The sequence below is a fragment of the Stigmatopora argus genome, chromosome 1 (assembly GCF_051989625.1).
Source record: "Stigmatopora argus isolate UIUO_Sarg chromosome 1, RoL_Sarg_1.0, whole genome shotgun sequence".
Taxonomy (NCBI): Eukaryota; Metazoa; Chordata; class Actinopteri; order Syngnathiformes; family Syngnathidae; genus Stigmatopora; species Stigmatopora argus.
Genome location: NC_135387.1, coordinates 29,053,806 through 29,080,588, shown reverse-complemented (window position 1 = coordinate 29,080,588; position 26,783 = coordinate 29,053,806). Strand labels below are relative to the sequence as shown.

Here is a 26,783-nt window from a genome sequence, read left to right as displayed (position 1 = left end):
TTCATGGCTCTCTCTGTCAAAAAGGTTCCCAACCCCTGATATATAGTAATAGACTTATTTATTTATGTATTTAAGTATTTATCTAATTGTAGACACATTTAATTTAATTGTATCTCGCAAATTTTAGCTTCAGTCGGACTTCTAAAGGTTTTTTACTGTCTTCAACTTGTCTTTGCTCTCTGTTGCAGATAAAGAATGCCCCATGGACTGGACTCGTCTGGACTCCCGCTGTATCATTTTTATAAATGAGCGATTAAGATTTGGCATGGCTGAGGTACAATATTTGGGAACCCATATATATATATATAAAACTAAGCAGTTGTGTTTATTTTGTATTTAATATTCAATGGTTGTTTTCAATCCATTAGACTTTCTGCAACCTCCTTGGAGGAAATCTGGTTTCAATTCACAATGCTCTCGAAAATGAAGTAGTTCGACACGTAATCCGGGCAAATGCTGGAACTTTTGCCCGTACTTGGATTGGACTGCATGAACGAGTCATGGTAAAATGTTTTAAAAATTCCACTTTCAACTTTCAGGGATATGAAACTTGCTACTACATATTATGCACTGACCCGATGTGATAACGTATTTTCTCGCATATAAGCCACTCACTGTGTATAAGTCGCACCTTTAAAATTGCCTTAAAATCGTTGAATTTTACAATTACTCTCGTATAAGCCGCCCCCTGATTCATTATTTTTACCTCCATATTCATGGTTTTAATGGGGAGTACAAATGTGTTTCTTTGAAAAACATCGCACATGGTATTTCTGAGATACTATGTGAATCCAAAGTCAAAGGAACGAAGAATGCATGTATGGTAGGAGGGTTGAACACTGTAAATTGTCCTTAATTATGAGTTGGAGGGAACATGATTATTGTTCGTCTCCTTAGGGTGTTGCCCGCATACTGTACATAGTTGGCTGGGTTAGGCTTCAGCATCAATGCGACCCGGAGGATAAGCGGTACAAAAAATGAATAAATGAATCCCCAATGACAAAGGAATCAAACCTTAACAACGTAACCAGGATTTTATCATAATATAATAAATCCTCCTGAGAAAATTATAGCAGAAAATCAATGAATAGGGTTGACCTTTCTTATTCCATGCATAACAAAAAAATTACTTTCCTAACAGGATGGAGATTTTCTATGGGTAGATGGCTCAGCGTTTGATTTTGATGACTGGGGTAATAACCGGCCAAGAGTTGCTGCAAATTCAAATTGCGCAGAGATAAACTTTCGAAGTAAGAATACAATTTTGTCATCCTAAGTTACCCACCTGTAATACATACAGCCGTCTATTCTGTCTGCATGTATTTCATTCTCTTGTCAGATACTGTAAAATACAACTATAACTAGATTTAAGTTTTGGATTTAGTGTTTATATGTGTTGGTGTGATTGTGAGTGCGAATGGTTGTCTGACTATGTGCTCTACAGTTTACTGGCGACCAGGCTAAGGTGTAATCCTCCTTTCAAAAAAGTTGAAATTGAACACACACACAAAAGATTTGGAAGCAAAAATTCTGAAACTGAAAATATAAGATCTGAAAGTAAATATTTTTAGGTGATTTTTAATTTTTTTGTTTTTATTTTTTTAAACAAGAACAAAACCTCAACTCCAAGTTTCAATTTTCTTTTCCATTCAATACCTTTGGCCTTGATTTAGCTCCATAGTTTGTATCTTTGTCTTCACCGTGACTAACTGGCAGCCAGTCTAGGGTGTGGTCCGCCTTTTGCCGAATTTAGCTCTTTGATAGGCTCCACCATCCTACGACCCTGACAAGGATAGTGAAGTTGAAAATGAATGGATAAAATTGACTTTCCAAAACAGGGTAAATAAGGATGTGTGTTTGGAAGGAAAATGAAAAAATAACTTTAATACACTCAAACCTAGAGAAATTTGGCTGCTATATTATCAACTAATAAAGCCTTCATGACTGCAAATAATTAAACTGGTACTTATGTTTACTTTCAGATGGACAACAATGGAATGATCGAAATTGCAATAGCCGACTACCTTTTGTTTGCGCCAAATATGCAAAACCTTATTAGAAGCATATTTCTTAGCATGTGTTCTAGTTTTTTTTGTTAAGTAGTTACTAAAAGAAAACAAACTTTAGCACAGCAATTAATAAAGCAACCTACTGGAGCAAGTGTCTTTGTGTGTATTTACTTTCGTCTCCTTAAACAAACAAATAGGAGCCAAGGCCCCTGCAATCCCTTTGGGTACGGGTAAGATGAACAGTCTGAATCTGCTCCCCACCCATTGAGTTTGAGTATATATATATATATATATATATATATATATATATATATATATGTATGTGTATATATAGCAGTGGCGGGCCGTCAGGGCCTTCAAGGCCCTCTCTGCTGGGCTAAGAAATATCTGAATCATATTATATTTTGTCCATCAATACTTATTATTCCAAATGGTCTGTTAGCTTCCTTTCATTGCTTTTCCCTCTGGTTGCACTGCTTCCAGATGTGTTTTCATATTGAAGCATTTAACCAATCACATTTCAGGCATTATTTGTTGCCAGGGTCAGAAATCTGCCTCAAGGCCTTCACAATCAGTTCTTCAGGCTTTGGTGCATTAAACAAGCGTCGATAAGACTATTGCTTTAACCAATCAGAATTTGATTTGGTGACACCACGGCCTTCTCGCAGGCTGGCTAGCGATAGAGTGGATTAGCCAGAGCTACCAAAGTGTATCTGTAGCGAGCAGCACAAGCAAATATATTGTTGTGTTGATTTAAAAGCGGTTTTCTCAACCCGCAATGGCTGAAGGAGGAGAAGAAATGGATTTGTTTGCAGATTTACTGTCAAAGCCGTTTTCAAGACAGACTTTTCAAGAAAAAAAAGCAGGACATCATTAAGAAGGGTCGAACAACACCAAAGGAAGCAAGCCTGTCGCAACCGGGAACGAACATTTTCAGCACTAAATCGAATAGAAACGTATGCCAGAAATACGACAGGAAAGGCTCGACTTTCAGCATTAGCTTCGATGTCGATAAAAAAGGAGGAAAGAAAGGAGGATGGATATTGTTTACAGGTAAAAAGGTTTTTTGGTGAGTAAAATATGGCTATATTCCTAAATAATATTTCAATTGTATAAGGTTATTATTGATTATTTTTTATGTGTCGCAGCTGTAGCTGCAGTAGAGGTTTTATAGCCATAAAATAGTTTTTGCTGAAGGCGTCACCAGAAAATGCACAGACCCCCACTGGATTTTACATATCGCATATCATTATGGTCTTAAAGCGTGTGAATGTACACACTCGGTTTACGCTAAACAATTTTCCTCCTTAGTTGGGATTATGATATGATTAGATTACAAGATACAATCTTTTGTCATGACGACAGTGTACTGCACCTGTGGAAAATATGTAAGTGAAGATGTTTCCATTGCATGTTAAACTAAGGTGTGGAGCTTTATCGTTTAAATTCTTTATTGTGTTCCCAGGTCTCATGGCAGGAATATTATCTGAGTCATTGCGGGGTGGCGGTGGACGTAAATTGGACGTTAAAGTTAAAATTAATAGGAACAAAGGTTCTGGCCTTCATGTGTGAAGTTTGACATTTTTCATCTTGCCCATGTCTGTTTGTACCGGTCCAGTCGTCTTTCTTCCTAGGTCAGCAAGAAAACTGGTGAATGAAACACTATTGTTTTACACAATGGAGGTGAAATGTGCATGGGCTTCATACAAAGAGTCAATTCGACCAAATGAACCCAAATCATACTCATTGATTGATAAATACTGAAAGTCCTGGTTTGGGTTGAGAAGGAAATGTATTATGTGCACAATGGCTTGTCTCCAACTTCCCACCCAGACAATTATCCACTAATCCAAAAATGGCAATCATCTGTGTTGTTCCATTCTTTCACAAAGGTCTCCACACCTACCTGAGCCACAGGGTGTGAATGCTTCAATGCACGCATACAGGGGTGGGCAAACCGGTCCTCGAGGTTCATGTGAGTGCAAGTTTTTTCGTTCCAACCGATCCAATACAGACCGTTTTACCAAAGAGGTTTCTGCTGAAACAAGAAGCACCTGACTGCAAGCCATTTGTGGAATTGTTTGCCCACTTATATGTAGTATTTACCACTGTATGTATTGGTCTGTCAGCATAGATGAAGTTTCACGTGTGTTTTCGCAAACATCCTATGCTCTGGGGACCAAATGATCTGTTTGTTGATTACTATAATTATGTTTTTTATGATGATGGATGTATGTCGTCTGGTGGAGAAACGTCGGTATTACATCTATTTGAGACACTATTCCTGGGTAAACTTAACCCCCAGAACCGAACAGGCTAAGTTCTTATACACCCACACTTCTCTAATCCAAGTGCCCACATTTGAGACACTATTCCTGGGTCAAATTACCCCCAGAACCGAGCAGGCCCGGTTCTTATTCACCCACTCTTCTCTAATACAAGTACCCGTATTTGAGACACTATTCTTGGGTAAAGTTAACCCTCAGAACCAAACAGGCCTGGTTCTTATACTCACACTCTTCCCTAATACAAGTACCTGCATTTGGGACACTATTCCTGGGTAAGCTCCAGTGTTTGTATTTAATCACTAAATGCTGCTAGGAAGTGGATTTTACCCCTTTAGTGCATTTTTTGCCGTTTCGCGTATGGACGTATCGACGTTCATCGCTGTCTTTTTCCCGGGGAAATGATACTCCGGGCCCGGTTCTGATGTCTAAAAAGCTCCAGTATTTGTATTTAATCAATAAATGCTGTTTTTGGCTGGATTTTACCCCATTTTTGGGCAATGTTTGCCGGCACGACATTGACGTTCATCGCTGTCTTTTCCTGGGAAAATCACTCCCCGGCCCGGTTGTAATGTCTGAAAAGCTCCAATATTTGTATTTAATCATTAAATGCTGCTAGGAAGTGGATTTTACCCGTTGAAGGCGCTACGAGAAAATGCACGGACCGCCACTGAGTGAACCTAACAAATAGTTTTAGATATTCTTTTTAATGTATACATAAATTATCATTCAAATATTAGTGAAACAAAAATGGAAAAAGAATAAACACAAATGCACGCTAACGTAAACTTTTTTTTTATTTCACGAATTTTATTTACTGACTTTGACCGCGATAGACGTCCAATTCTTGTTATCGTTTTCAGTGCCAATGACGGTGCTTGACATCGATTTATTAAAATCGAATGAATATCTATCACTCAGTAAGTTAAATGAGTGGCTTGGAAGGTGTAATGTTTTGACTAAAAAAATAGCATTCTGGGATTTTATAACTGTTTTTCTACTACGTTGAATTGGCCGACATTTGACCTGTTCGTCCCTTCTGATACTATCTCGTGAGTGCCTGAGCAAACGTGTTCTACAAATTCAATAGTTTGCGTAGATTTTTCAAAATTTGAATGAACTAGCAACTTTCTAATAAGTTAGTATTGTAAAAACATATTTTCAAAATGTATATTAAAATTTTTAAATCGAAGAAATCACAATCATGTTCGCATCATGAGCATACGTAACTTCCGTTTCCGGTTCAGGGGCTAGACAAAAGAGTAGCTAGCTTGCAGCGTGTTAAACTTACATGGCTACTCAGCCATAAGAAGACAAATTACCTATATTTATTTTCCCACGTGACTTTGCTATTTATGTAATGGAGAGTTTTAAGGACATCATGCACCAATATCCGGAAATGTTGTATAGCGCTACAGCGTTTGTGGCCGGTGGCGCGCTCATCTACAAGCTTGCTAGCAGGTATCAACATGGCACTACTGTAGGAACTGGAAGTATTAAAAAAAAAGCTAAACCAAGAGAACATTCCCAAACTAATATTGTTGTACCTTAATGCTGCTTCTTCCTTCGATGTCCCGATTGGTTTGTAGTTCCCATAGTTTCCTGGATCGTTTTATTATGCTCACATCAAATAAAAATAAACTCCCGTTTACAGAAAAAAGAAAAAGCCCCTGAATGCCACAGTGAATTGCTGGTTCTGCAATCAAGATACAATAGTTCCGTATGGCAATAGAAACTGTTGGGATTGTCCCAGTTGTGACCAGTACAACGGCTTTCAAGATGTAAGTTTTCCCTTTCTGGCTAATTACCTTTCATTCCAACAAATAGGACTTGTCAATGTTTAGTAACGTTCTTTTCCATTTCCGATATAAGAATGGGGACTACAACAAACCCATTCCGGCTCAGTACAGCGAGGATTTGAACCACGGGGCCTCTGGCAGCATTCCGACCCAGATGACGCCAGGAACCATGCAGTGGGTCAACTCCAAGATGCTCCTTTGCAGAAAGTGTTATCACAACCAGTCGACTAAAATCAAGCTGCTGGCGTCTTTCCTTCCAAAGGACGATGTATGTGATGAAACTTTCATTGTTGTTAATGAAAGGTTAATCATATTTTAAACTAATTCTATAGGGAAACTACGATGATGAGATTGACGCTTACACGTGCCACTTGGAGGAACACTACAAACTCTGCAGGCCATGTCAAGCAGCTGTAGACTACTACATCAAATATCAGAATCGCCAACTGAGGACCGTGCTGCTCAGCAATCATCTTAGACGTACCCAAGAGCCCCTTAAGGGCTTTATAAAGGTATGTGCGTACCTTTATTTTAACTAAATACGTGTTGTGACTATATAAATGACATCAGTTTTAAGTTTTCTATCTGACTTTTCACATTTAAAGGCATACAGTAAATACATGTGAATAATTAGCATGTACAGAAATGTAAACATTGTTTTTATATCCCGGGTTGAGTTACATCAACCCCCTGATAAGTGCTAATAAAATGAATTTATTCAAATAATATAGGAATGGCGAATAATTTCGACACAGCAAAAAATGTTTAACAGTAAGTCAATGAGCCTCACCTACCAAAACAGACAGACACACAAAAACACACAATTATAGCCATATTATTCACCATAACACGTATATATCCATATAAATCAACAGTGCGTTCATTTCAAGCTAAGTGTCCACCCTCAAGAGACATCAAATGCAGTTATACAAAAATATGATACGAAGCAGGTTAAAATTATTATCCAATAAAGCACAATCAAACTTAGTTTTGTTCATTCCGCCTTTAAAAAAAACGATAGTGTAACATACGCTAGCATAACATACGGTACCATAACATACGCTAGCATAACATATGCTAGCATAACATATGTGAGCATAACATACGCTAGCATAACATACGGTACCATAACATACGATAGTATAACATACGCTAGCATAACATATGCTAGCATAACATATGTGAGCATAACATACGCTAGCATAACATATGCTAGCATAACATATGTGAGCATGACATACGCTAGCATAACATACGCTACCATAACATATGGTACCATAACATACGATAGCATAACATACGCTAGCATAATACACGTTAGCATAACATATGCTAGCATAACATACGGTACCAGAACATACGATAGTATAACATACGCTAGCAGAACATATGCTAGCAGAACATACACCCTTTCAGGCGATGCGTCCTATAGGTGTGATATATGGTAGTTAACTTTAATTTTTCACTGCCTTTTAAATCCGTATAGCCTCTCAAGTCGTCTCTTTCCCACAGGGCACCCTCTCGGCGTCTTGTCCTCTGGCGGTCGTACTTTTCCGCCTCGTCTCCTTCTTCATTTCCGCGATTCTGCTCGCGATGTCCTACGCGCCCGAATGGAAGGGGCCGAGTACAGTGGAGAATCCTCCCCGACCCGGCGCCGACGTTGAGGGTGACGGCATCGCACAGACGTGGCAGAGCTTCGTGGAACTTCTCCCAGATGAACTCGCGCAGTACGGCAAGGTTTCGTGGCTCTTTGGACTAGCTCATCAGACGGCCGTCGTTGGTGCCGGACTGACGTCGTGTCTCATCGGTCTCGTGTTAGCGGGAGCCGGCAGGTGAGTCACGACCTGCTGTGGCCATCTGTTGGAAAAAGAAACGTCAATCACCCATCTGGTGGGATTTGCAGGTTGAGGAGAATCGACATCGTGTCTTCAGTACTGTGGTTCCTGGTTTTGTGTTGGCACCTGGCGGCGGAGTACATAGAGGAGGGTGACGTGTCCAGCTGGACCGGCCTACATGTCACCATCGTGCTCTGCTGCCTCGTCAGCTTTGCCGCCGCCGTGGCAACACGCAACCCTCTGAATCAACGAAGAAGCAAATATCCAAGGTCAGAAACTCAACGCTGAAGTATACATGTCCTCCTTTTGTTGTCATATTCATTTTTCATTTTAAAAGAAATTATGAGCCACTCTAAATATTTGCCAGGAGACTTTTGAAATGCAAAATAACCTCACCTCAACTGTAAATTCTCCAGTTTAAAAAAAATAATATTAGTATTTTAGAAGCTTGAAGAAAACATGAAGCCATGTGTCGCGCACACAGACTGAAATTCATGAATCAAATTAGAGTAAATACCGTATTTTCTCGCATATAAGCCGTATTTGTCGCCCAAAAAATGATGACTAAAACGAGGGTACGGCTTATATGCGCACAAATTAGACTTGACATGCACGAAACGCCATAACGCAAGACAATGCGGCTTATATACACGGGGAGGCTAATATATAAGAAAATACAGAAGTCCTCAGTTTCTGAAGTTCCTTTCCGTTCCAATGAAGCAAGTCCAAACAATATTTATGATTAAACGTGCACCTTGTAGTCAGAATTGTCATAAATATTTGTATAAAAAGAAAAAGATCATAGAAATTCAGTAACACATTGATTGTCCTATATGATAAGTTTGCCTTTTTTCATGCCAGTAAGCAAACTTGAGTTCATTATGTGCAATTTATAATCTTAGTTGTATTGTATCCGTCCGTCTAATGAACCCCCGCCCCCCTCCTCTCTTTTTTATTATAATATACTGACAGTTTGCCTAACTTTATATTAGCCTTTTAGGTAAAAATCACCAATGGCACTGGTGTCAAGCCAATTCTGTAAAAGACCTCTCCTATAATATATTGACTCTAATTGCCTAACTTTATAATAGCGGGTGTCATTTTAGATGATTTTTTGATCTAAGATATTTTGACCAATTTGATCTCTTACTACTGTAATCAGTTGACTGCAGTCAGGAGAAGACATTTGATTGGTTAAACTGTCTGCTCTGCATTGGTTTGAACAAAATCCAAGATCCTCTTAACGTGATCTATGGTATACAGTAATACCTTGACATACAAGTGTCCCAACATATGAGAAATTTGACATATGAGGAAAATTCCAAGCAAATTTTTGCCCTAAGATACAAGATGAATTTGACATACCAGCATACGATTCGGCGGCTAGGCGGAGTTACCAAACCCCACCACTTTCATATGCGCATTCACCGAACCCTACTTTAGTGTAAAATAAAATATGAATTATTAATGTCTTAAAATAAATAGAGCATATGAAAGTATGCCCTGCGCCGCTGAAATATCTCCCTCCGTGGCCGTTATAGATGTAATACCCGTGTTTGTTCGCCAAATGGCAACAAGAACCGGTTTTACCAGGGCAGAAAGCCGTCCACTTTGTAGTACATTTTAGACTTTTACGTGTGCCCTGTGTGTGTGTGTGTGAAAATATGTGCCACGTGAATTTGTAGTTTTTAATCGCTTAAGGGGAATTCAAAATAAAATAATGGATAAGGAAATGCATTTACTTTTTGGGGGATTTTTTAACTTGGATCTTTTTCGTATCTCAAGTCAATCATTTGCCTATAAACAAAATTCGTAACCTGAAACGTTCGTACTTAGAGGCACTTGTTACTTTTTGAGTATTGTTGGTGAATTATAACAATTAAAAACATGTTTTTCCATTATAATATCCTATGTTAGTTTTTTTTTCAGAGGTTGGGAACGGATTAATTTGTATTTAGTAATTTTATATGGAAAAAATTGATTTGAGGTTCGAGTAAATTGACATACGAGCTCGGTCCCGGAACGCATTAAGCTCATACCTCAAGGTATTACTGTATTAAATTTCTGTTTCACACAGATCACTCATCAATAATAATTATTAAAACCCAAAAGAAAAAAAAACAATCCTTGCATGCTGTAGAAATTCCATTAGTGTTAAAACCAGTTACTACATTCACACTGCTAATTTGAATGTGTATTTTTTTGTGTGTACTTGCAATACTCATAATACTACTTATAATAACCAAACCGCAAAGATACACACTATATATATATATATATATATATATATATATATATATATGTATATATATATATATATATATATATATATATATATATATATATATATATATATATATATATGTATATATATATATGTATATATATATATGTATATATATATGTATATATATATATGTATATATATATATATATATACACATACACTTGCAGTGTGTAGGGAATGCCTACATGAAGGATGGTGACGTGCTGCTTTTGAGGGTTTTTTTTTAGATAAGAGCCAGTATTTTTTATTTTTTTTACATGATAGCTTCACGGGCGATATCACGAAGGAAAAGATATTTTCCGTGCCATCATTCACGTATGTTGTTTGTTTTGACTAACATGTAAGGGTCAATTTCATGGGTCAATTTCTACACGTTTTGCTATGGCATTTCCTGAATTAATGACAAAATGATCCATAATTATGAATGTCCCTCACAAGTAGGCGTGGCTTTAATTTTAGACATTTTCTCTGCTTTAACTTATTAGTCAAAAGACTCTTGTTGGGAATTCCTAAGTGAAAATCTTGGATGTAGCACTGCTATTTGGTAACTTGATGTTGACGCAGCAACATTGTTTGAAAGCTATTTTTCTTGGCAGCGTTGCAGTTATCTTTTCTTTTTGCCACACTACTGTTGACTCTGGAAATGTAGCCATTGCATCTTTTCATTTCGTTCTAAGGATTCTTGCACTTTAGATTTTACATCTACGTCAATATGGAAATGAGTAAAGCCACTGGACATTTCATAAGGTACTCCTGCAAACTTGGCCAAAAATGGAAATACTATCTAATTTCCTGGCATAATTTGACATTTTTGCAGCAGTGGTCAAGGCCACATATGGTAGTGTAAAAACACCCCCATGTTTGACCAATGTTCCCTCTAATTTTTCACAATTTTTCGCCATACAGACAACCTAAGCACACTGAGGACCACGGTGAGCATCACCATAAATGCTCGCTATAGGCACACACCAGTATCAAACCTGCCATAAGCAGGTGCATGTCTACTACCCATAAATGATCTCGTCATAATACAATTTAATGATTAATATCGATGAATAAAACATTTTAATGTCACAATCATCGTGTGCGGTCAATTGGTCGCCGGTGTTTTGGTCGCCGGTCTTTTGGTCGCGGTCTTTTGGTCGGCCGGACCGCGACAACGGGCGACCAAAAGACCGGCGACCAAAAGTCCGGCGACCAAACAAGGTAAAACAACACGGTCTACGCATCAATAAAAGCCAACAATGGCCATGAGCAGTTTCACTGAGCCGACGTGTGAGTGTAGAAGGGTTTGTATGTACATGCGTTGTCCCTTTAAGAAGCTACGTCTGTCAGGGTCTTAGCAAGTTCTCCAACAAAAAACAAATACAATCCGGGAAATTTGGAGCTTTTCTTTAGCCTAATAATTACTAGGGCATTAAGTATGACTAAATAGTCATTCGCAGTTTGTATTTAGGGAATTTGAGCAATGATTTAAATGGTAATTATCACTTACCTTCCGGGCGACCAATAGACTGGCGACCAAAAGACCGGCGACCAATCGACCGTGTACCCACTCTCATTGGCTGGACACAGTGTTTGTCATAGTTTTAGCCGTAATTACAGTTTGTTGTCGTTTTTCAGTGACGGACTATCACAGAAAATATTAAAAATTATAATGTTTTGTATTTTTTTTTTACACTTCAGGTTGGACTTTATTTACTTCCAAATTATCGAACACTGTGTATCGAAGAAGTGATGTAGAAAAACATTTGTCAGTCAAATGCCTGCATTCTAAGGTGTACCTTATGAAATGTCCTGTGTATTTGCAATGCCTCAACAGGACTAACTAGCGTAAAACTAAAGATATTTAGTGAGTATTTACTACTACTGAGGACAGTAGGTTATTTGACGTCACTGTCTTATTTGGCTAGTGTGTCTCTTCTATTCCTGCCCTTTGTCACCGTCCACTTGCTTCATTTTAATCTCTTTGGCGCTCCCAAGTGAATACAACATTAGCTAAAATGAAGCTCTAGATTTAGTGATTATTATATGTTAAGCACGCATCTTTCTAAGCACAATTTTTTTCCCCCAAATGCTATTTAAAATGGTAGACACAGTATGCCAAACAAATTGCCGACCTTTTTAGAAATGGGGTGAATGTATTTTTATCTTATAATAGCACTGTACCACAAGTTTTCCTGAAAATCATGTGACATCTTAGCGACACTGAAAATAGTCATGTTTGGAAAGATTTTTTTTTTTAGACATGCGTACGCTGTTTTTGGGCGCGTTTGATTTTTTCCTCGTAAATGCTTTAATTTTTCTCTCCATAATATTTCACTTTATTTCACCAATAGTAAGTGGTCATAGTGATATTTATTTTTGTAAATGGATGACTTCCATGTGATACTTTATATTATTTTTATGTTTCTGTGTTACTCTATACCCGTCGTATAAGAATGTAGTGATTGTGTGTGTTAGTTTAGGACAAAATTAAATGAAAGACACTAAAAAACATCAGTGAAAAAATCAACTTGTAAGTTTTTCCCCGTACTTTATACATTTTTATGATAATTTCAAATTGTGTACGCCGTATAACAACTTTTGTACAAGGTAATGGTTTTTAAAAAATACATTTTTTTGTAAACCCGATCCTATTTGACACATTTCAGCTCTAATCAAGGTCGTCTCGGTCACTGGTAGCAGACCAAAACCTCATCGTCGATTGCTATTATGTGCACAGGCATTCCCCTTTCACAGGTCCCGCCTTTTCAATATATAAATATAGCGCGTCAGCAAGCAATGTACCCAGACTGTCAAGCTGTCAGCGTTATACAGCGACATCTACAGAATCTCTAATTTAGTGCATACTGATTGGGCACCCTGTCCACTTTTGCCAAAATTTTAGACGTTTAAGTTCACCCTATGTGAGTAAATAAAAGCCGCGTTGCATTTGTACGTTTTTTTTTTAATCGCTTAATAAGGGGAATTGCAATCATGAATAAGGGGAGCAATTGACCAAGGTTGCCAGATATGCCATTGAAGAAGAGAAAAAAATACTCGCTTGTACGTTTTTTAATCACTTAAGGGGATTTCCAATCATTAATAAGGGGGCAATTGGCCGGGGGTTGCCAGGTATGCAACTTATTCAGAGTAGGAATGTCTCAACACGGACTTTTTAACTTTCGATCAATCCCATTTAGATACGTTTTACCGATACATATTTGTTCGACTAGTAAAAATAATAAAAAAAAAACAATGCTAACGCTAAATGATAAATCACTTTGTATTAAATTCAATGCTCTGTTTACGATGATCTGTCACTCATTAGTTTTAGCGGACATGTTTGGCTTGTGGTTTGATTAACAGCAGTGGAAATGCATGACGTTATTAAAAAAAAATACGCCACTACTAGATCGACTAAGATTTAGTTTCCAAATCCAATACTCCAAAAATAATTGTACCGTAACACCGAGTATTGGATGGGAACATAAATACCGTATTTTCACGACTATAAGGCGCACCGCATTATAAGGCGCACCCTCAATGAATGACACATTTAAAAAAAATTCCATATATAAAGCACACTGGATCATAAGGCGCCCTGTCTATTTTGGAGAAAATTTAAGACTTAAGTGCGCCTTATAGTCGTGAAAATACGGTACTTCAGGATGTACTCTAAATCGACCAGAGCCAAATTAATTTTAGTATTTAAAGAAATCCGCACACGCAACATGCTAACAGTTGAGGACATTAAGTCAGACTACTTGGTGGATTTGCTATCCAACAAAATACAAATGTCTTTTTTTTAAAAGTTATATTGCGATTTGTATCGCCTTCTATTCCCTGTATTGGGATAGCTGTATCATACATATTTTATCATTATGTTTTTGGCAATACCTTTTTTCCTTAAGTATGTATAAGGAAATTTGTATCCTTTCACAAAGTAACTCTTCGTCAAAACGTTGGTGACCCGTGATTTAATAATTTTCTCTTTTTTGTGATGTCACCCATTTTCAAGGCTTGTATTTCTCCTGTTTGTAACTTCTCTGCATATTAACATTTGATTTCAATTTCCACTTTCAACTGTTACATTTGCATATGCTACTGTGTATTTATATAATAAAGGGCTTATGTGAGAATGTGTCCTTTTTTTAATTGAAATGCAAAGCTCTTCTTTTTAAATCGCAATTGGAAACAGCCATGGCTGCCAAAACAATTTACCCAAACATTTATTCAACTACAAAACGTCATCTAAGCATTAATTTAATATTCATAATGCTTCTCTTTCGGTCATTTCTTACAGTTATGCGTAAAATATTACTATACCTGGACTAGTAAAGTATGCACAATTTGTACTAGACGCATTAAATCAAAAAAATGTGTTCTTTTTATCCATCTAATTTTGCTATCAGGTTTAAGTGATTAGCGGCTTTTGATGACAATGGACGTCAAATCCATATTTCAGTGAAGCGGTCTGGGAACGAATTGAAAAACATTGAACATACCAATTCCAGGATAGTAGACTGTCGCTGCTCTTGTTTTGCAGAAACTTCCCGGATTCCTCCCCGCACTCCCTAAGCAACCGGCCCGCTTTGGTTACTCCCGAAATGATCCGCTCCTTCATCCCCGCGCCGCCTCCCAACATCTTCAAGCTCATAAACCACCAAAAGACTCCCATGAAACTCAAGGGGAAGCTGTCCTCGTTGCCACGCCGGCTCAAGAATGCGCTCTGCCTTGGCACTGGTTCCACCTTCACCAGGACAGGTAGCACCCAATGTTTGTGTTCACCCTTAAATTTACTCCAATACGACCTTTATTACTCTTATACGTTAATATCAGCAAAGAACAATTGCGATCATTCCAGATGCGTTACTCGTAAAAATGAATACAAATAGCACTTGATTGTTTGAGGACAAAATAACAACATTTTTGGCAAATATATTTAATTTCAAAGGTAAACTAACTGTAGTAAATGGATTGATTTAACAGGACTTCAAAGAAAAGTATAAGTGTGCAGTGAGGTTTAATTCAGTGATGACTTTATGTACCACAAGAGGGAGCCCGTTTACCTTTTTTTTTAGAATGAAGTGTAAAAAAAGATCTCAAAATTCCAATTAATGGCTTCTTTTTAAGGGAGGACTGTCGTTATATGCTTATAAGTATAAACATTGTTGATTGGGAACCATGGTAACCACAATGGCCGAAAAGGTATTAAAAAAAATAATAATAATATTTTTTTTGCTTTTACCGCAATTTTTTTCCAGTTAGAATGGTGTTTATTTGTTTTGCTTTATATTTGGGTCTGATGAACGTTTGGCTTGAGAATTCTGACCTTAAGTTCCCTTTTTTGATGTATTTTTCCGCTAATATTGCCAGGGACTACTCAGGTCTATTGCAGCGGTAGGCAACCTATGGCTCGGGAGCCATATGTGGCTCTTTTGATGGGTGCAAATGCTCTCCGCTAACCTGTGAGCGAAAATATGGAAGGCGCTGATGAGAGAGCTGAATGCCGAACGCACCAATGAGAGCGTCTCACGTCGGTATTGTGGCAATCTAGCGCCTTTTTAATCGTTTTTTTCTTCTGCGTGCATTTTTTCATTGGTTAGCAACAGCACAACAATGCTGTCAAAAGAATTTATGGACTTTTTGTACTTTCAAAGGGGGGAAATTAGTTTTTAAAAAATGCACGTTAGCTATCATAAATAGAAAGAATAGTGGTTTTCTGCTGCGCATGCTGGACAGCAATCAATGAGTAAAAACACTTTTATAGCATTCATATTTTTTCATGGAAAATGGTAAGAATGCCTTTGCAATGTGACAAATTATTCTGACTAATCCATGTGTTCATTTTTTGTTTTTCCCGTATTTTATACGTTTTTTGATCATTTCAAATTGTGTATGCCGTACTACAACTTTTGTACGGTATTTTTTTAAGTACGTTTTTTTTGTAAAACCGATATGGTTTGACCCATTTCGGCTCTAATTTGGATCGTCTTGGTCGCGAAAACGTCATCATCGACTGCTAATATTGTCATGCTTTAAGCATGATATTCCCCTTTCAAATTTTAGCCCTTTTCACTATATAAATATAGTGTGTCAGCAAGCAATGTACCCAGACAGCCAAGCTGTCAGCGACATCTACAGAATCTTGAATTTACTGCATACAAAAGGCGCACCGACTGATTGGGCACCCCATCCACTTTGGGGAAAATTTTACACTTTTAGGTGCGCCCTATTTGAGTAAATATGTGCTGCATTACATCTGTACGTTTTTTTTTGTTACGTTTAATAAGGGGAATTGCAATCATTACTAAGGGGAGCAATTAGCCGAGGTTAGCAGGTATGCTAATCTTACTGTTTAGCTGACCAGAAAAAGTCAGCTCAATTTCTTTTGTTCAAAGAGCTTGCTGCTGAAAGGTTGCATTTTTATAGTTGCACCAGTAGAGGGTGCAGAATATCAAATTTAGTTTAACCAGCTCAACATGTTCTGTCCAAAATAAACCCTGAATGTGGCAGGCAAATCACTCCCAACTGCATAGAATGAATTCTTGTGGCGTTAAAAATGTATTAACACTTGTTTTTCAGATTCAGGCTACTTGTTCAGTGGAAGCAGGCCAGCCTCAGTCTACAAAGACTCCCCACCTTCAGGTATAGGCTTTCGGGGCGAAATGAATAGGGTTTGAGTCAGGGGAAAAACATCTTACCACTTGTTTCTGCCACAGATTACTTTTCAATGAAGTCGTGGAGTCGCCCTTCGTCGCCCGGGCTCTCGCCGACGCCGTCGATGGATGGCTCGGCGACGTCGAGTTCCGGTTCAGACAGGCAGAGTCGCCCCCTCATCAGCCCCGCCCGACTCCACTTGGGAAACCCAAGACCCAAAATGTACTCCAGCAAACCCGAGTACATCGTCAAGTCAAGACTGCTGTGCACGTCACGCGTCCTCGCCGCAGACCAGACGTCGGTTTGCAGCGGTCGCATTTCACCGGACATCTCTTTCTTCCCGAGCCACGGCGGTGAGTGCAACAGCTGTGTTGACGGCTCGTTAATCGCTGCCCCCAGAATGCATTGCCAAAGCCCTTTTAAGTGGCATTTATTGGGCAAACTCAAAAGTTTTAACATTTTTCGTTTAGTCATGATTAAATTTTTTCGTCGTAGCAACAGAAAGCTGCCAGCAGGTGGAAGTCACCAGTTAGATTTATTTAATAAGGGGACAGTACATATTAATGAAGATATTCATGTTAATGAATATATATATATGTAAGATTGTAGCCGAGAGCTTATTTCCATCTTTAGTCCCTTGTGCAGGTTGAAGGTAAACAAGGAAACATACACACACACACACACACACACACACACACAAACACACAAACACACAAATACACAAACAAGTACCACAGTTCTAGGCATCATTGTGATGGCAATTTTGTTCGTCCAACACCCATGCTTTAAGATGATTGGCCAAGAGGTTCAGAGATGGAAGTTCATGTATGCTAATTGCTAATGACTTTCACGTATGTGAGGCACGGCTAAGTGCACACTTTTTGAAGGGAACTACACAGTCACCTCTAGAGCCAGCCCTTGTTGATGTGTTGGAATTTTTTGTGAGGACCAATTAGACAATTTACATATAAAGTACACCTACTTACAAAATTTTCAAGTTACGAAAAAACGTCTTGGAACCAATTTCGTAAGTAGAGGTACGACTGGAATTTTAGAAAATGTCTTAAAAAAAAATAAAAACTACATTTAAGTCAAATGTAATTCAAATTTAACTAGGTAATGACTTACATGCACTGAAACAACATTCACATCTACAGATGCCGTCTTTTAGATTCATAGTTCCACCTCTCCTAGCAAAAATGGGCGCATTTTGTCTGCTCGCTTTCAAATAATGATTTCCTCTTTTCACCAACTTGTAGATTTGACCTCACTAGACAAAGACAGCTGTATGAAGGAGAAAGCGAGCAGCACGTCTGGGTCTTTAACATCTGAGGTTGACACCATGACGGGCTTTCCACAGAACAGCCCCTCCTCACAAAGTAAGCTTTTGAACAACCAAAATGCACTTGATTTTTTTTTCTTCTTTAACAACGTTATGAATTGTTTGTGGTTGTTTGTTTAGATTTTATTCATCATCCATTCACTTTTTGGATTCCTTCCTTAAAACAATGTTTTGAGAGATGGCAACACAAAAAACACTGACTAACACTTGGATGCTCTCCCTTTAAAAAAAAAATTCATACTGCGTGTATCCAATTTCTAATAGGATATGGAATGTAGTCATTCTATATTTCTGTAGCCAAACATGTACTTTTGTAATAGATATCACGCAGATTTTTGTTTTTCTGCCATGTTTCCATCAAGCTAACGTCTAAGATGCCAGCCTCCATTACTGTACAGTCATACCTCTACTTACGAATGCCTCTAGGTACGAAAGTTTCAGGTTACAAATTTTTTAATATGCAAATGAGTGACTCGAGATGCGAAAAATATCCGAGTTACAAAATCCCTCAAAAATTCAATTTCCTTATCCATTATTTTATTTTGAATTCCCCTTAAGCGATTAAAAACTACATAAATTTTCACGCGCGCACAGGGCACACGTAAAAGTCTAAAATGTACTACAAAGTGGACGGATTTCGGCCCTGGTAGAACGGACTTGTGCCGCCATCTGGCCAACAAACACGGGTAGTACATCTATAACGGCCGCGGAGGGAGATATTTCAGCGGCACACGGCACATTTTCATATGCTTTATTTATTTTAAGACAATAAATCATTTCCTTATCATTTTCTCTCATTTTTGTGTGTTTCCTCACATCTTCCATACAAAATTGGGACACTGACCAATTTTAAAGGGTCGGAACGAATTAGAGAAATTACATATAAAGTACACCTCTACTTACGAAATTTTCAACTTACGAAAAAAAGTCCTGCAACCAATTAATTTCATAAGTAGAGGTACGACTGTATGAATAAAATACATAAGGGTTTCCCAAAAGTTCTTTAGCATTTATTTTGTTTTTATTCCAACTACTATTCCTTCTAGCAATCGCACATTTGACAATATGACTTTTCTCCAAATATTACTTAACGTCAGCAACAGTTGATGCCCTAGAAACCAAACAATTTCCGGTTCATGTTAGAGGAAAAATAAGCAACAAAATGACTGTTTCACAGTTTGAATCTTGTAATAGTATAATCTGTGATTTAACGTTCATATTTTAATCTTGTTATATTCATATTCATTTTCCTCTCTGAAAATGACATTGGACTACTTTTTGCAATTTCCCACGGCACACCTGACCCGTGTGCGGTCGATTGGTCGCCGGTCGATTGGTTGCTGGTCTTTTGGTCGCCGGTCGATTGGTCGCCGGTCGATTGGTCGCCGGTCGATTGGTCGCCGGTCGATTGGTCGCCGGTCGATTAGTCGCCGGTCGATTGGTCTCTGGTCTTTTGGTTGCCGGTCTTTTGGTCGCCGGTCTTTTGGTCGCTGGTCTTTTGGTCGCCGGTCTTTTGGTCGCCGGTCTTTTGGTCGCCGGTCTTTTGGTCGCCGGTCTTTTGGTCGCCGGTCTTTTGGTCGCCAGTCTTTTGGTCGCCAGTCTTTTGGTCGCCCCGACCGCGACAGCGGGCGACCAAAAGACCGACGACCAAAAGACCGGCGACCAAAAGACCGGCGACAAAACAGGGTAAAACAACACAGTCTACGCATCAATAAAAGCCAACAATGGCCATGAGCAGTTCCACTGAGCCGATGTGTGAGTGTATAAGCGTTTGTATGTACATGCGTTGTCCCTTTAAGAAGCTACGTCAGTCAGGGTCTTAACAAGTTCTCCAACAAAAAAACAATAAAAGTCCGGGAACTTTGGAGCTTTTCTTTAGCCTAATCATTAATAGGGCATTAAGTATGACTAAATAGTAATTTGCAGTTTGTATTTAGGGAATTTGAGCAACGATTTAAATGGTAATTATCACTTACCTTCCGGGCGACCAAAAGACCGGCGACCAATCGACCGTGTACCACCTGACCATTGCCTGCTTGGGAAACATTGCCTTATATTAATTTCCTCACTTCTTCGCAGATTCGACACGCCGAATTTGGAAGGTGCTTTTAGTGGTCAGCTTGAGCGCCAACCTGCTTTTTGCCGCTCTCTGGATGTCCTACAACTGGAAATGAGCAATCGGCGAATGGCGCTTCGACATACCCGGCTCGCCAAGGTGGTCTTTTTCTCGCTTGGGAAGACAACCGACAACCGCGGAATATGCAATGCGTAACTTGCGTTTTAGGAAATGGGTGCTAAACTGCTTTTCTTGTTACTGTGCAAGTTGACACGACACTTTTCATGTTGGACACAAGCAATGATTGGACGCCATTCATTTTCGGAAACGTTTATCCTCACAGGGGTCCCGGGGGGTGCTGTAGCCTATCCCAGCGAACTTTCACCACCATGCAGGGGACGCCCTCATTTGGTAAACAGCCAATAGAAGAGCACAATGAGATAAACAAACAATCACACTTATTTATTTATCAATTTAGCATACAATTAGCCTAGCTTCATGTTTTTGGAATGTGGGAGGAAACTGGAGCACCCGGAGAAAACCCACGCGAGCCAGGGGAGAGCACGCAAACGCCACACAGTGAGGACCGACCTGGGATCGAACCCTCGACACCAGAACTGCGAGGCGGACGCGCTAACCACTTGTCTCGCACTTACATTTTACTCTGGTTTATTTTGAAACAGTGCTGAAATGAAATTGATAGGAAGCCCTCCGTTAAAATGGATTGGACGTCAATCGTTGTCATTGGCCGTGAGCGAGTTAAGTATTAAAAATGAAAATAAAATTTGCCAAAAGAGTTCCTAGTACATTTAAATACATAATGCTTCATCATCGTTTTTTTTCTTCACCAACAAATTGGCCTTTTTGTGGATTAATTTAAAAAAATATTGATTCTGTTCTGCGCTGAAAAAAAAAATTGATTAAACTGTAACATATTGTGATTCTTACACTGTTGAAACCTTTTAATGTAAGTGTTTTTTTTTAAATTTCCACAGATTTTTTTTTTTAATCTGTATTTAACATGAAAAAATGTCTCGCTGAACTTTCTTCAAAGAGCCAAAGCATGTTACAATGTTTTGTATCTTTTTATTTATTTGCAGTTTTGTTGTCCAAAACAAACGGATTTCTTGTAAGATTTTTAATCACGACGAAACGAGTGTTTGTGTGGTTTATTGATGATATATTTTGAGTTTTTTGTGAGTGGGAATAAACTATTTTATTTTATAAATGCAATGATATTAATTCCACATCTGTTTTGAAGGGAATGCAAAAGCAAACAACTGTCGATAGATTGCATCTGAAAGTCACGGTGGAGGCGGGGCCAATAGTGCCAAGAAAGGGTATAAAAAGTTAAAACTAAATTAGAATTAAGTTTAGTGTAAGGTTAGATGAAACTTATTTTTGAGTGTCTGCATCATAATCCAAGTTCATTTAGATTTGTTTATGTTATGAGCGCGTTGCCGTGCAAAATGTCACTCCCCTCTGCAAAATCTGTCTAATTTTAGTACTATTAAACCCATTTTAGTACTATTAAACCACTAGTATTTTTATTACTTTGTTAATAGATGGCGAAATAGAACAAATAAAACATTTTTTCCAATCCAATATCCTGTTTTTGGTGTTTTTTCAGAGGGATGGAATGAATTAATTTGTTTTTAGTTGATTTCTATGGGAAACGTTCATTTGAGTTACGAGTAAATCGACATACGAGCTCAGTCCCGGAACGAATTAAGCTTGTATCTCGAGGTACCACTGTATATGGCAAAAAAAATGATTACTAGTATGTATTATACATATAGTTGTTTATTTTGATTTATGTTTCAGGTATCTGCTGGCCACCAATCCTAGGTGTCACCACCTGGTGCCCATAGTTGGCTGGGATAGGCTCCAGCACCCCGCGGGACCCATGTGATGATAAGCATTATGAAGAATAAATATTTAAGGTAAATGAAACTGTAAAAACTACAAATGTTTTTGGCACCTGGCCTTTAGAAAAGTTGATTTTCTCAAATGTTTGTTTTCAACATCAGGGAGTATTTCTGTCACTTTTTAATCTTCTGAGACCACCCGTGACCCTTCAGATAACATCCTGTGACGTCTGATATCCAAAAGAAAAAATGAGAAATATCCTAAACAGCCCAAGCATGGCAAATATTTCATTTCAGCAAGCTTCGTCGTTGAAGGTCATTTCACAAAGATAAAATTATAAAATTATAGTTTTACCTAAAAAACATCAGAAGTGAGCATTCCATTTTTAGTTCACCCTCAAATTTGATCACTCAACCGTACGTTTGTATCAGCCGCAGACGAAATGGCGCACCGCAGTTGTGGAAAGTATCCTTGTATAATTTGCAATTTTGTCAAGAATAGCTTGTGAAGTGCTATTTTATGGAAGCTTATTGCATTCACCTTAAAAATAAAAAAATAAAAATCTGTGGCCATTTTCAAATTAATTTATTTTTGGGGTTGTTTTCTTAATAAAATTTAAAAATATATTAATTTGGAAAAAAATAAAAAAATGAGAAAAACAGAGAACAAAATAAGTCATTAAAAAACACCCCAGAAAATAAAATAATTTGAAAAACTAAGAAATAATATTAAAAAACAAAAACCGTAGACATTACATTAAGTTAAAAAAAGAAGAAAATAATTATAGTTAAAAAAACAACCCGATAAAATAAATTAATTTGAAAAATGAAGAAAGAAATAGAAATTGCAAAAACAACCCCAGAACATAAATTAAATAGAAAAACGGAGAAAAAAAATTAATACTAAAACAACCCGAGAAAATTAATTAATTTGAAAAACAAAAGCAAAAAAAATTAAACAAAAACACCCCAAAAATTAATTATTTTGAAAAACAAAGAATAAAAAAAAATCCCCAAAAACAGAAATTCAATTAATTTGAAAAATAGGGATTTCAAAAGATAATTAATCAAAAAACAACTCCAAAACATTTTGAAAACAGAAAAAAAATATCAAAAAACAACCCCAGTTACATTTATTTTAAAAAAAACAAAGGGAAAAAATTCCACAAACAACCCCAAAAATAAATTTACTTGAAAAACAAAGAAAACAAAAACAACCTCAGAAAATAAATGAATTTGAAAAATCGCCAGGGCTTTTTATTTTTTATTTTTAAGCTGAATGCAATAAGATTCCATACTATTTGGATCAAAACTCCGCTTTTAGCCATTTGTGAGTGTGTGGGCAGTGAAGGTGGATTGAATCACTCCATGTCCCTGGTGGGATCTAACAAGGGAAGCTCTGACCTGAGCCGGGCTTGGAATACAGTCACGGCCTTGTTTGGACGGCGTAGCTGCCCGGTGTGAAACGGGCGGCACAAGTAGAGGGCATGGCAAGTTTTTACTGGAATTGGGCAGTCGCTCACCTGAAATGAAAGTCAATCAAATACGTTAAAATGAACCTTTAAGACACGGGTGTCCAAATTTTTTTTTTCAAAGGGATAAAAGGTTGCCAGGTCCCAACTTGAAACACGTGTACCTGTTTTTACTATATAAATATAGCGCGTCAGCAAGCAATGTAACCAGACAGTCAAGCTGTCAGCGTCAAACAGCGACATCTACAGAATTTTGAATTTAGTGCACCGACTGATTTGGGACCCTGTCCACTTTGGGGAAAATTTTAGACTTAATGTGAGTAATTATGTGCCGCGTTGCATTTGTTCATTTTTTTTACTGCTTAATAAGTTACTCGGATGATTCGCCGAAAGACGTTTGGCCGATGGACGTTTGGCCGACGGACAGTACGCCGAACGGACGTTTCGCCGAAAAGCTCGCCCCACCCCCCGGATCGTGTGTGTACATGTTTTTCAATTTCGGCCCGCGGGCCACATACGGCCCGTTACAGATAACATTCATTTAGGAATAACAAGGGCATATACTGCCCCCCGCTTGGCATATTTCTAAACACAAGTACGTACTACAATGTGCCGCCATTTTTTATTTTTTTTATTTTATCCTACGTGACAGAAGAAATAGAGAAAATAAAGTAGTAGTAGTAACAGTAAGTACTACTGTAATGAAATTGTAAATCCAGAAATCCTACTCCAGAAAACATACACCAGCATAGAAAACGTTGAGATTAATCTTTGAATTAAGATCCTCAGCAAATCATTTTGAATATATATTTCCTAAAATAATGGGAAATTATTTAAAATTAAACTAGAAGTAAAAGTGGATTCCTCTAGTCCAGTGGTTCCCAAACTATCTTACCTGACGCCCCCCTTCTTGGTTCCAGTAGACCCGCACGAACCCCCCCCCCCCCTCCCTCTTCCTCTTTTGCTCATGTGAACTTATTTTATTTTATTGCATTTATTTCTTAGCATTGTTCCGGAAAACAGATCTCTGTTAGTAGAAAACGGGTTGGACCGTTGGAGTGACTGCTATAATCATATTTTGCATGTATTTAATGGCAGATATTTGTTATTTAATTTTATTATTCTTATAATCTATTTAAACATTTTTTTTTAGCAGATGACTTCACGCCCCCCTTGAATTCTCTTTACGCCTCCCTAGGGGGGCGCGCCCCCCAGTTTGGGAACCACTGCTCTTAGAATTTCACATAAGTCTCCTAGTGTTGTTTTTTCTCAGTGTCAGACATCAATCCCCCGCTTTGATAAATTACATTGCGTGTCCAAATGGCTACTACTTTAAACGCAAGGATAAAATAAAAAATATAAAAAATTGGCAGCACATTGTAGTGTAGTATGTACTTGTATTTAGAAATATGTCCACCGGGGGGCAGTACATGCCCTTGTTATTCCTAAATGAATGTTATCTGTAACGGGCCGCATATGGCCTGTGGGCCGAGGTTGAAAAACATGTACACACATGATCCGGGGGCGGGGCGAGCGTTTCGGCGAAACGTTCGTTCGGCGAACTGTCCGTCGGCCAAACGTCCGTCGGCGAATCGTCCGATCATGGCTTAATAAGGGGAAAGGCAATCATTAATAAGGGAAGCAATTGGCCGAGGTTGCCAGATATGCAAATCCATTGATATCTTCAATTTGGATTAAGAGGACACAAGCTTTGACTTCTGAACAAATAAAAACAAAAATGGGATTTTTATTTGGCATCCGTTCAAAAGTGTGCAAAAACAAAGTCACTGTTTTTACTGAAGAAATCCACAGTAGGTTTCATTTCTCACAATATCAGCATCACACGTTGATGCCATACAAAACTGCTCAAAAATCCAAATACTGCATATTCATTGTGCGATAAACATCTAGTTCATTTTCAGCAGAATAATATTACCTGAAAGAGTTTTGTCACAGTGAATAAAGTAACTTCATGTTGTCATTTATGCTAATAAAGTGAAGTCAATAGATTAATAAGCGCATCTCCAATGAAAACAAAAATAATAATAATAATCTACATGCTCAACATTTCAGCTGGCATTTCCATAAATGGTCCATATTTAAAAAAAAAAACTTTTGTACGTTGACGTTATCGCAAAATACCGTATCGAGCGATATTTTCACTCTTGTCAAAATATGGAAATGATCAAATTGCTAACGAGACGTCGCATTTCTGTACATGAATAAATACCAAACGCATTGGCCGACACGTATAATTTAATTTTTATTTAATAGATATAGGAGGTGCTTTGGAATTTTCAGTCCGTACCTCCATGCAAAAGGAGAACCTGCTCCTTAAAATCCGGGTCCTCAGTTTTATAAGCCTGACGGGCAAGACTAGAAAGTGATTTGAGTCCGTGTTAAAAGTAGCGATTATCCGATTTAATCGCGATTGTACTGTTAAATAAATGTTCACTTAGTTTTTTTTAAACCAAGCGCATTTTCATGGTAAATTGTGATCCATATAAAAAATATGGCTCAAGGCCATAAATAAAATAAAATAGAATTGCAAAGAAAATACATAGAAGCACTTTTAAGCAGGTAGTTTTCCCGTTTCCATTCAGCCAATCGCAGAGCATGAATTGTGTGTTATAAATGTGACCAGTTTTGTGATGTATCAACTCCAATTTTTGAAAATGATAAATTGTGTAGCATTTACAAAATATTACAAGGCACTATTTTAAAGAATTTGAATGCAAAATAAAAACATTAAAAACCATAATCCCCTTCTCTAAAAAAAATATCAGTATTTTTTTTCATTCATTCATTTTCTGAGCCACTTACAAGGGTCACGGGGGTGCTGGAGTCTATCCCAGCTGACTTTGAGCACCAGGCGGGGGACACCCTGAATCGGTGGCCAGCCAAGCGCAGGACAAGCAATCATAGCTAGGCGCAATTTAGCATCCAATTAGCCTAGCATGCATGTTTTTGGGATGTGGGAGGAAACCGGAGTACCCGGAGAAAACCCACGCAAGGGGAGGCAGGACAAACAAACACCAGCTGACTTTGAGCACCAGGCGGGGAACACCCTGAATCGGTGGCCAGCCAATCGCAGAACAAGTAATCATAGCTAGGCGCAATTTAGCATCCAATTAGCCTAGCATGCATGTTTTTGGGATATGGGAGGAAATAGGAGTACCCAGAGA

At 38.1% G+C, this 26,783-nt stretch overlaps 1 protein-coding gene across 1 annotated transcript; it reads left to right on the top strand.

Moving 5' to 3' along the window:
* Positions 1 to 5,541: 5,541 nt before the first annotated feature.
* On the top strand, positions 5,542 to 21,137 carry tmem201 (transmembrane protein 201). The gene is made up of 11 exons (XM_077615095.1): positions 5,542 to 5,755; positions 5,949 to 6,075; positions 6,167 to 6,361; positions 6,426 to 6,605; positions 7,606 to 7,925; positions 7,997 to 8,197; positions 14,747 to 14,964; positions 16,786 to 16,848; positions 16,923 to 17,213; positions 18,120 to 18,239; positions 20,282 to 21,137. The coding sequence occupies exons 1-11, from the start codon at positions 5,655 to 5,657 to the stop codon at positions 20,374 to 20,376; spliced, it is 1,911 nt and encodes a 636-aa protein (XP_077471221.1). The 5' UTR covers positions 5,542 to 5,654; the 3' UTR covers positions 20,377 to 21,137.
* Positions 21,138 to 26,783: the final 5,646 nt, after the last annotated feature.

Coding starts and splice junctions, on each gene's coding strand:
- tmem201 (XM_077615095.1), top strand. CDS start 5,655: ATGGAGAGTTTTAAGGACATCATGCACCAATATCCGGAAATGTTGTAT. Junction 5,756..5,948: donor ATCTACAAGCTTGCTAGCAG/GTATCAACATGG, acceptor TCCCGTTTACAG/AAAAAAGAAAAAGCCCCTGA. Junction 17,214..18,119: donor TTTCTTCCCGAGCCACGGCG/GTGAGTGCAACA, acceptor ACCAACTTGTAG/ATTTGACCTCACTAGACAAA.